The sequence below is a fragment of the Micromesistius poutassou genome, assembly GCF_964030765.1.
Source record: "Micromesistius poutassou genome assembly, chromosome: 5".
Lineage (NCBI taxonomy): Eukaryota > Metazoa > Chordata > Actinopteri > Gadiformes > Gadidae > Micromesistius > Micromesistius poutassou.
Genome location: NC_140275.1, coordinates 6,649,217 through 6,660,686, shown reverse-complemented (window position 1 = coordinate 6,660,686; position 11,470 = coordinate 6,649,217). Strand labels below are relative to the sequence as shown.

The following is an 11,470-nucleotide window of genomic DNA, read 5'->3' as shown; positions in this document are numbered from 1 at the left end:
TGCCATCATTTTAAGATGCATCATTTTCAAACAAAGGATGTGGCTGTTTTTCAAGAGGGTTTATGTGTATTCACAACAATTAAAGCAACAGCAATGAAATGCTCAGGCTCCCTTCAATAATGCAATAACATAAAATAATGATAATTTTATAATAGAAACACAAGAAAAGTAACCTGAGACTTCAATAAACACAAAAGTAGTACAAAGACATTGCATTTACAGTGCTTAATTTACAATGGTTTAGTTGCATATTATGAACTAGGTGGCTACAAAGGCTAATTGTATGAATTGAATATCGTCACACAGAAAAAACTGAACCATATATAGAGTATGTTATACTTTATATATGGTTCAGTTTTTTCTGTTATCTGAACAACTTGAAAATATGACTTAGGCCATTACTTGGCTAAACTTTCAGAACAATTCACAAAATGTTTCCCTTTTCTATTTGTTGGAGGAAGTAACATGACTTGTATAGCTTAAGTTATATATATAAATAATAGTAATACATTATATTTTGCCCTTTCTGTCAATATTTAAAGGCCGGGTACTAACGGCTCCGGTCCGGGCACAGGGGGTTAGGAACTTTCTTTATAGGTCCATTGTTAGAAATCGCTGATGTAGGTCACGCTTATAAAATATATGTGACAAACGTCATCTCAAGGGGACACGAAAATTGAATCTGCGCATGCGCACAAACTCCAGGCTTTGTTGTTGAATTTCGCTATGGCGCTTAGCAAGACCTTTGGACAGAAACCTGTCAAATTTCAGCTCGAGGATGATGGAGATTTCTATATGATCGGGTCAGAGGTTCGTGTTTTACACATATCAATGATCAAAAGGTTGATGTTGTTGTGAGAATATGGTTTTAGCACCGGAGGCTGTGGCGTCCGCTAGCCCACCAGCTAATAACTCATCTACGGTGGCTGCGACTCATTCATTGTTTCTGCGTTTGAGTTTAAACCTCGAGATCTTATCAATGCTCTCCGTTTGGAATTTAAAGCATGATGTGGACGTATCCATTATTCTTGCTATTAGATTGACTCAATTCGTCAGCCTCATTGAGCGACCTCTGTGATGAGTTAAGCTTCTCGTATAACAATTGGTGGACGTGATTAAAATGTCCTAGTTGTGTTTTATCTGTTCTTGTAGGTGGGGAACTACCTCCGCATGTTCCGGGGTTCCCTCTACAAGAGGTACCCGTCCCTATGGAGGAAACTAGCATCGGTGGAGGAACGGAAGAAGATAGTTGAATCATCACATGGTCAGTGAAACACCTTTCATCAGTGATGGCTGTCATCACCCGTCATCATTGGCTGTCATCTAATGGCCGTCCATGTCAATGTTTGTTTTTTCTGGTGTTCTTTTTGCTTAGATCACGGCTACACGTCATTGGCCACCAGCGTCACCCTGTTGAAGGCGTCGGAAGTAGAAGAGATCTTTGAAGGAAACGATGAGAAGTACAAAGCTATATCTATCAGCACAGAACCTCCGGCATACCTTAGGTAAGACGCTACCTAATTTGGTCCTTCCTCTACCTATTCTGATACTCCACCTACCTAATATGGTCCTTCTTTTACCTATTCTGGTACTCCACCTACCTAATATGGTCCTTCCTCTACCTATTCTGGTACTCCACCTACCTAATATGGTCCTTCCTCTACCTATTCTGGTACTCCACCTACCTAATATGGTCCTTCCTCTACCTATTCTGGTACTCCACCTACCTAATATGGTCCTTCCTCTACGTATACTGGTACTCCACCTACCTAATATGGTCCTTCCTCTATCTATTCTGGTACTCCACCTACCTACCCACCTACCTACTCCACCTCCTTTCCCTACTGAATATGTGTGTTTTAGGGAGCAGAAGGGCAAGAGGAACAGCCAGTGGGTCCCCACCCTCCCCAACAGCTCCCACCACCTGGACGCCGTCCCCTGCTCCACCACCATCAACCGCAGCCGGCTGGGCCGCGACAAGAAGAGGACCTTCCCCCTCTGGTACTCCACCAACGCTGGAGGGGATTTTGTGCTGGCTTAATCGGTGAAGGGAGTGGAGAGTTTCACTGTCCCCACGTGACTTCTCACTTACCCTGGTACCCTTATTGTAGAACCCTGTTGAATAAACCCAATGAAGGGGGCGCCCCGGTGGTTCACCAGTTAGAGCGCATACCCTTAAGGCTTAGTCCTGATAGCAGCGACCCAGGTTCGATTCCTGCCCGTTTCTTTTTGTCTTTGGGAGGCTATATTGTGATTTCCATCCCGTCATGAGTAACGTCTTTCTCTCACGGTGGGGGTCCAGCTTCGATGACCACGACCCAGCGGTGATCCATGAGAACGCCACCCAGGCCGAGGTCCTGGTTCCCATCCGTCTGGACATGGAGATCGAGGGCCAGAAACTCAGAGATGCCTTCACCTGGAACATGAACGGTAAATCACCACACAATGATAACACCAGCATCACAACAACACCACATTAACACCAGGCATCACCACAGCACCATCATAACGACAACATCACCACAACACCATCATTACATCAGCATCAGCACAACACCACATTAACACCGTCACCACCACAATACTGCCACCACTATAACACCGTCACCACCACGCCATCACTAAAACACTGTCACCACCACTATAACACCGTCACCACCACTATAACACCGTCACCACCACGCCATCACTAAAACACTGTCACCACCACTATAACACCGTCACCACCACTATAACACCGTCACCACCACGCCATCACTAAAACACTGTCACCACCACTATAACACCGTCACCACCAAAGCCTAAACACCACCGCAGCCCCATCGACGCAAGAGCACCATCACCACAATAAAAAACATTCTCACAACAATACTGCCACCGCCATAAAAACATGACCGCTGGATCACCGTCACCCCCAGAGCACCGTCACCCCCAGAGCACCGTCACCACCAGAACACCGTCACCACCAGAACACCTTTACCTTGCCATTGTTAGTGCTTGGCACTTTGTTCTATGAACAACCTGACTGTATCAACAGCGATAAATGGTTTCTCCTTCTTCTGACAAATGTACTTATTGTAAGTCGCTTTGGATAAAAGTGTCTGCTAAATGCCCTCAATGTAAAAGACCACCACCACCATAACACCATCTCTCCTGCTAATGCTAAGTCACTAACTCTGTTGTTTGTCCTTCAGAGAAGCTGATGACTCCAGAGATGTTTGCAGAGATCCTGTGTGACGACCTGGACCTCAATCCCCTGGCCTTTGTCCCAGCCATCGCCTCGGCCATCCGCCAGCAGATGGAGTCCTACCCCACGGACAGCCTGCTGGAGGAGCAGAGCGACCAGAGGGTCATCATCAAGGTGGGACCACCACTAGATCAGGACTGACTTACTGGGACAAAAGACTGACGCTTTGATACAGCTGTGATGAAGCACAGACCATAGCTGTAATGATGATCTACAGCCTGTAGCTGTGATGAAGCACAGACTGTAGCACTGATGACGAACATACTGTAGCTGTGATAAATTACAAACTGTAAATGTAATGAAGAACATACTGTAGCTGTGGTAGATGAAAAACTGTAAATTTAACGAAGAACATACTGTAGCTGTGATGAAGCACAGGCTTCAGCCGTGATGGAGGTGAGAAAGTAACTGTGATTAACTATTGTAGCTATGAATAAATTACTAACTGTGTTAAAGAGCAGACTGTAGCTGTGATCGAGGACGCTGTAACTGTGATAACCGACTTAAATTATAGGACAGACCTACTGTTATACAGAACTGTAGCATTGACCAAGCCTTGTAGCTGTGATAACTGACCACTGTAGCTGTGATGAAGGACGGACTGTGATGAAGAACTGTCCCTGTGCCCCCAAACCAGCTCAACATCCACGTGGGGAACATTTCTCTGGTGGACCAGTTTGAGTGGGACATGTCTGAGAGGGACAACTCCCCGGAGAAGTTTGCCCTGAAGCTGTGCTCGGAGCTGGGCCTGGGGGGGGAGTTTGTCACCACCATCGCCTACAGCATCAGGGGACAGCTCAGCTGGCACCAGAGGACCTACGCCTTTAGGTATGCACGCTATATGCTTAGGCCTGGGCGATATGGCTGAAAGACATATCACGATATAACTTGATCATATTGATCAATATCGATAACTATTGATCATTTTAATGACCTAAAAAGACTAGGAATTACCATGCTGGATTTAAACACTGTTTAACACTTAATATGACCTTCCACTGTTCTTCATTGATAAATACTCCAATGTCAATACAACAATATTGACATTGACAACAATGAAAAACACTCAAATATTGTAAATAAGTATGGAACCGTGTTTGTGTAACAAACCCAGCTGCTAGATTCGGTGGTCCAGTCTCTTATCGATATATATTGAACATGTTTTATATTGATATTGATCAAAAGTCTATCATACTTCCTTGTCATGTTAACGTGTCCACAAGGGGGCGGTGTAGTATTTCCGACCTGTTTTCTCTAACATTTAAAAACAGTTTTGGTTTCCATTGCTCTTTTTACTGCCGAAAAGCAGTTGGAGTATTGCAGTGAAACTATTGCAACTACTTCAAAATGCAGTGTTTAGATTTAACTGGGTGTACTCATTTATTCTCATGTCTAGTTGTGGAAACACTATGCATGTTAGCTTGATGATAGATATAAATCAAATAATTATTCCTTACGCAGCGGACAGTATGTACATGCTGTACAATTACTAGAAACAGTGTGGTCCATGGAGCATTGTTTTAAATGGCTTAGAATTGCGCAGGAAGAAAAAGCGTATCAGTCAGAAAGTCATTTTAATTTATTTTGTTTGACACACACACACACACACACACACACACACACACACACACACACACACACACTCCAGAGTTTTGTGTGTTGGAGGTCAGAGCTGGAATGCTTAAACCTCAACATCTGGTGTTTACTTCTCTAAACGCCTGGGAACCGATCAATTGTGGCTCTGATGAGTTCATGACCTGCAGGAAAATGAACACACATTAGTCCAGTCTCACTGCTTGGCAGCAGACTGTGAGGAAGGCAGACTCTGAGGGAGTTCTAGTGGTGATAAAGCACAGACTGATATAGGACGGTCTATTAAAGAACACACTGATATAGGACAGTCTATTAAAGAACACACTGATATAGGACAGTCTGTATTAAAGAACACACTGATATAGGACAGTCTGTATTAAAGAACACACTGATATAGGACAGTCTGTATTAAAGAACACACTGATAGAGGACAGTCTGTATTAAAGAACACACTGATATAGGACAGTCTGTATTAAAGAACACACTGATATAGGACAGTCTATTAAAGAACACACTGATATAGGACAGTCTATTAAAGAACACACTGATATAGGACAGTCTGTATTAAAGAACACACTGATATAGGACAGTCTATTAAAGAACACACTGATATAGGACAGTCTGTATTAAAGAACACACTGATATAGGACAGTCTATTAAAGAACACACTGATATAGGACAGTCTATTAAAGAACACACTGATATAGGACAGTCTGTATTAAAGAACACACTGATATAGGACAGTCTATTAAAGAACACACTGATATAGGACAGTCTATTAAAGAACACACTGATATAGGACAGTCTATTAAAGAACACACTGATATAGGACAGTCTGTATTAAAGAACACACTGATATAGGACAGTCTATTAAAGAACACACTGATATAGGACAGTCTATTAAAGAACACACTGATATAGGACAGTCTGTATTAAAGAACACACTGATATAGGACAGTCTATTAAAGAACACACTGATATAGGACAGTCTGTATTAAAGAACACACTGATATAGGACAGTCTGTATTAAAGAACACACTGATATAGGACAGTCTATTAAAGAACACACTGATATAGGACAGTCTGTATTAAAGAACACACTGATATAGGACAGTCTATTAAAGAACACTGATATAGGACAGTCTGTATTAAAGAACACACTGATATAGGACAGTCTATTAAAGAACACACTGATATAGGACAGTCTGTATTAAAGAACACACTGATATAGGACAGTCTGTATTAAAGAACACACTGATATAGAACAGTCTGTATTAAAGAACACACTGATATAGGACAGTCTATTAAAGAACACACTGATATAGGACAGTCTATTAAAGAACACACTGATATAGGACAGTCTGTATTAAAGAACACACTGATATAGGACAGTCTGTATTAAAGAACACACTGATATAGGACAGTCTGTATTAAAGAACACACTGATATAGGACAGTCTGTATTAAAGAACACACTGATAGAGGGCAGTCTGTATTAAAGAACACACTGATATAGGACAGTCTGTTGGAGGACAGACTGATAGAGGACAGACTGACAGGACAGACTGACGGAGGACAGACTGACGGAGGACAGACTCAATGAAGGTGTGATTGTGTGAAGGTGTGATTGTGTGAAGGTGTGATTCAGTGAAGGTGTGATTGTGTGAAGGTGTGATTCAGTGAAGGTGTGATTGTGTGAAGGTCTGATTCAGTGAAGGTGTGATTGTGTGAAGGTGTGATTCAGTGTGATTGTGTGTCTGTGCAGTGAGAACCCGTTGCCCACGGTGGAGATCGCTATCAGGAACACAGGGGAGGCGGACCAGTGGTGCCCCCTGCTGGAGACTCTGACCGACGCCGAGATGGAGAAGAAGATCAGAGACCAGGACAGGAACACCAGGTGAGGAGCTGTTAGGGAGAAGGGCTCTCCTCCAAGCTACAGGCTAACAGTAGCAGCTTGACTCTTCTCCTTCCTGAAGACCTGGGAGGGGGCTTTATGGGAGGTTACGGGAATTCCGGGGAGTTCTGGGAGGTAATGGGTTTGCTAACCCTATGATCTAGTAATTGAGAATATTGAAATTCAGACTGGGTCTTGGAGATTATTGTATTTCTGGGGGACTGGGAAACTATGGGAATTCTGGGAGAATGTGGGAATTCTGGAAGATGCTGCAGTGCAGGAAAAGATGACAGCCTCTGAAGTCAGTATTGTGACCTGATGTTTGTTTTGTTTTGCAGGCGAATGAGACGGCTGGCCAACACTGCCCCCGCCTGGTAGCCCCTCCTCCCCCCAGAGCCAGTGCAGGCTAGCTCGCCGCTAGCGCACGGTACCAGGTTTCAAACGTTGGCAGCACTGAGAGACATTCCTTCTGCTCGCTGGCCCAAATCAGGTTGTCATGTTGATCTGCGTGTTTTATTTAATTTTCAAATTCCCTGCTAGTTGACAGCGCCATCCCTCCCTGCCCCTCAGCCAATGACTGTTGACCACTCATCTCCGCACCGCCCAATCACAGATAATATATGCTGTTGTTTTAGTTGTCTTTTTGTACAATTTAATAATTCTTACAAAATAAAAGTAAACAATCTCTGTTTGTCTGTTTATATCTATACATCCTATATCATATCTCGTCAAATATCAAAGAATCCAGCCCAGGTTTGTTGTTTGAAATATGGTTCTTTAATCTTACAGTAGTCACTTCAGAAAACATTCATGCAGTATGTGGTGTATGAATGTGTTGATTGAATGATAATGAATGTGATGGTCTTTGAGGTCAGGTGGTTTCAGTCATGGGGTCACAGGTGGTTGTCACTCTCAGCACTTTCTATTCTGTGATCTCCACAAAGGCAGCAGGGAAAGTGCCGACCTGGCACAGATTCCAGCGCTGCGCTGAAACCGTTCAGACCTCGTCCTTTAAAACATTTAGTCAGGGTTCCAGTGGGCCACGCTTGACTGTGTCAAATGTTTTATTCCTGATATAAAGATAGTCATAAATGTTCTGATGGTTTTTAGGTATGAAATGCCACTTGCAGAGGTTTCATCTTCATGCTTCACCATGTGTGCACAATTAAATAATAAAATGAATAAATAATGGATAATATTTATATCATTCTAAGCTATTTGGTGGACGCTCTCCTCCAATGCTTCTTGGAGTACTTCCATAAGATACCAGTTATTTGGCCGGTCTATTTCCGTCACATCAGAGCACAAGGAGCCTTAGTTCAGGCTGTTCTGTTAATGTGTGGAACTGAAGGAACGAGCAGCTGGCTGGACTTGAGGGTGGACCCGCTCTGTCCATGGGCCCAGTGCTGTGTACTTCTAGTGTAGCTCTAGCGCAGCATTAATGGCTCCCCCTCCTGGTGATCCAACACACACCGTCTGAAAGAAACCACAGTCTCTCACCCTTATTCAGGGTACATTTCTTAACCCCACAGTGAAAAACAAAAATACTACTTGGATTTGCATGTAAATAAATAAATGTAAGTCACTATCGCCGCACATAATTGTGATGAAAACCCATGCATTTGCAGTATGAATATTACGAACTGGGTGTCGTGGCCACACCATTGGGACCCAGCAGAATGGAGGACTTACAGGATATGTGGCGTCCGCAGGAGCTTCCATCCTCCTGGCTGGTTAGGTAGGACATCCTCCAGATAGAAGTATGTTTGACCCACCATAATCCCTGGGGACACAACACACCAACACCATTAACACAAGACCTTCACCCAAACCCTGGGGACAAACACCCAACTGTTTCCCTAAAACCGCAAAACCATTACCACAAAACCATTACAGCAAAAAACCGTTACCACAAATCCTTTACCTCAAAACAATTGCTACCACATAACTTTGTTTCTGAAGATTTACCACACAAGGATTCCTTCAAAAATTCAGATTAAACTTTCTAATATTCCAGTAAACCTGCTGGGAATATTGAGGTAAAGCTTGTGTACCGAGAACATCAACGACAATTGAGTTGCCGAGCATAAGAGAAAATGCCACCAGCCCCCAGGGCAGGAAGCGGGCGTGGAAGGACAGGAAGCCCAGGAAGTGGATCTTCAGGAGCGGGTTCCGCCGGCTCCACACGTAGACCAGCATGGAGGGAAAAGACTGGCCCAGAAAGACCTGGTCCGTGAACACACCCAGTACCTGAGATCTGGAGGGTTAATACAATACACACACCTGAGCTCTGGAAGGTTAATACAATACACCAAACACACCTGACATCTATACATCAAACACACCTGACCTCTTAAGGTTAATACAATACACCAAAGATACCCAGTACCTGAGCTCTGGAGGGTTAATAACAATACACTGAACACACCTGACCTCTGTACACCGACACATCTGACCCCTGCAAGGTTAATACAGTACACACACCTGACCTCTGAAGGCTCACCACACCCAACACACCTGACCTCTGGTAGGATACAATAAACACTCCCTTGGAAAATCAAGTAAATAAAAATCTGACCGGTAGTGAGTATCTTCCCTAGGGTATGGTGGATGAATCCCAGTGTCAAAACAAACTTAGACTTTTTTTAATCGGAGATCAACCATTAATGTAATTTGCATGTAATACATAATATAATACAATGTAATACTGGTTGGCAAAAGGGTCCAGAGAAACTGTCCTGTACACATGTGACTTACATTACATGAGTCTGATTACCAGATAATCACAACCGACCGACATGAAACCTGAGACCGCTTCAAACACACTCATTAAACTCAGCATTGACCTCCGCAGGCCTGCGTCACATAAATCTACCCCCAAATCTACCCCCAAATCTACTGGGCTCGCTGCGCCAGACGGCCCCCTGGTGCTTTATGTCAGAACAACCCCTATCACAGTACATCACAGCTAACCCCCCCAGCTCCCCTCAACTCCCAGCTGCTGGCTGTAAGGCTGTTACAATACTTCATGCTCCATTTCAGCGGTGTCACTACGAAAAGATACGGTCATCAGGACTCCGCCGAACAGAAAGAGGAAGACAAAGTCAGCCGTCCGGTGCCTGAAGCAGCCTGCCTCCAGCAGGCGGCAGTACCGGAACCTGGGGGATCGTCAAGGAAACGCACAAACACTTTCAAACCGTTCCTGTATGGAACCAGTAGCCTTAGTTATGGAACCACAATCCTTAGCTATGGAACCACAAGGCTTACTGATGGAACCACAATCCATACGTATGGAACCACAAGGCTTACTGATGGAACCACAAACTTTACTTTTTTTTGTGGGACCACAAGTGACCTGTATGGAAACATATATCCTTAGATATGAAACCACAAGCCCCCTGTATTGAACCACAGTCTACAATATACAGTATGTCATCTAAATTGAGTACTCCCGGTACCTAAATCATTTTGTTGTCATTGATTAGGTCGTAAGCAACAGAGGGGAAAAAAGATACAGAAAGATGATGTTGATCAAGAAGCCAAAGCCGAGAGAGCCGAAGAACAAGAAGTTTGTTATCAGACGCCAGATCTGAAAGACAGAGAGAGAGAGAGAGAGAGAGAGAGAGAGAGAGAGAGAGAGAGAGAGAGAGAGAGAGAGAGAGAGAGAGAGAGAGAGAGAGAGAGAGAGAGAGTGAGAGGAGGAACAGTCCAGACGGAGGCTGATCCACCAGGGTGTTCTGTGTTCCTGTATACCTGCCACTTCCTGAACACCAGCTGGGGGTTGAAGGAGAGCTGGAGAGGAGTGACCAGACCAAGTTGCTGCAACACAAACCAAACACCCACAATACCGCCATCAATAATAGCCTACATGGCTCATAACCCTGGCTGGTACACTACCACTTTACACTACACTTTACCACACCTCATTACTTATTATTATTTACTACCAGTCTTAGTTTCTCTCATTATTACTTTATTTATTTTATTTTTTAACTTTATTTTATTTATTATTATTATTATTATTATTATTATTATTATTATTATTATATTGTGATCTATGCGGCTACTTATTTTTACATATTTTTATTTGTATTTTATTTGTATTTTATTTGTACTATCTTTATTTACTTGATCTTGTATTGTTGCTGCTATGTGGCTGTTGAGGAACCCAGCCTAATAATTTTACTCTTTTGTACTCGTACAATAAGATGTAATGAAAGTAATTCGGATTCTGATTCAGATTCATAATTAGGCTACTACTAAAAAAAAAAACGTATCTCTCATGATACGAACGTTTAATAGCCTACGCGACAATAACAGACAACAGACTTAACAGACTTTAAAACTCAACTTCATCTCTATGGACACCTGTTGTTCACCCTTAATAAGAAGCCTTCATCAGAAAACACAGTTAATCGACATGAGGCCTACTATTAAGCACAGCACATACTCATGATCCCCTACATCACCTGTCCTCGGTATGGGGTGCTTACCACGGCCGCTGTCGTCAGGACGCAGGCGGTCACGTAGACCCTGGTCACCGCGGGGGTCTGGAGGTAGAGGCGGACGGGGCTCAGGGCCATGGCATGGCTCTTATTAAACATCCATGATGGTTTCTTCTAGGGGCGGCATGTGGCTCAGGAGGTAGAGCAGGTCGGCTGGTAGCCTGAAGGTTGCTGGTTCGATCCTCGGCTCCTCCTAGTGTCGAGGTGTCCCAGAGCAAGACCCCCACCCTGA

At 43.6% G+C, this 11,470-nt stretch overlaps 1 protein-coding gene and 1 pseudogene across 2 annotated transcripts; one reads left to right on the top strand and one right to left on the bottom strand.

Annotated features, from left to right (window-relative positions):
• The first annotated feature begins 684 nt into the window (after positions 1–684).
• Positions 685–7,420, top strand: LOC311343478 (SWI/SNF-related matrix-associated actin-dependent regulator of chromatin subfamily B member 1). The gene is made up of 9 exons (XM_084468341.1): positions 685–810; positions 1,153–1,264; positions 1,376–1,505; positions 1,864–2,001; positions 2,303–2,430; positions 3,195–3,361; positions 3,885–4,075; positions 6,605–6,736; positions 7,072–7,420. Exons 1-9 carry the CDS (start codon positions 727–729, stop codon positions 7,109–7,111), a joined length of 1,122 nt encoding a protein of 373 aa, XP_084324467.1. The 5' UTR covers positions 685–726; the 3' UTR covers positions 7,112–7,420.
• Positions 7,421–8,160: 740 nt separating this feature from the next.
• Positions 8,161–11,337, bottom strand: LOC311343999 (derlin-3-like; annotated as a pseudogene). The gene is made up of 7 exons: positions 11,227–11,337; positions 10,407–10,552; positions 10,249–10,325; positions 9,798–9,891; positions 8,788–8,983; positions 8,426–8,516; positions 8,161–8,209 (listed from the first exon to the last, which is right to left on the bottom strand). The product of its transcript is annotated as a derlin-3-like (transcript).
• Positions 11,338–11,470: the final 133 nt, after the last annotated feature.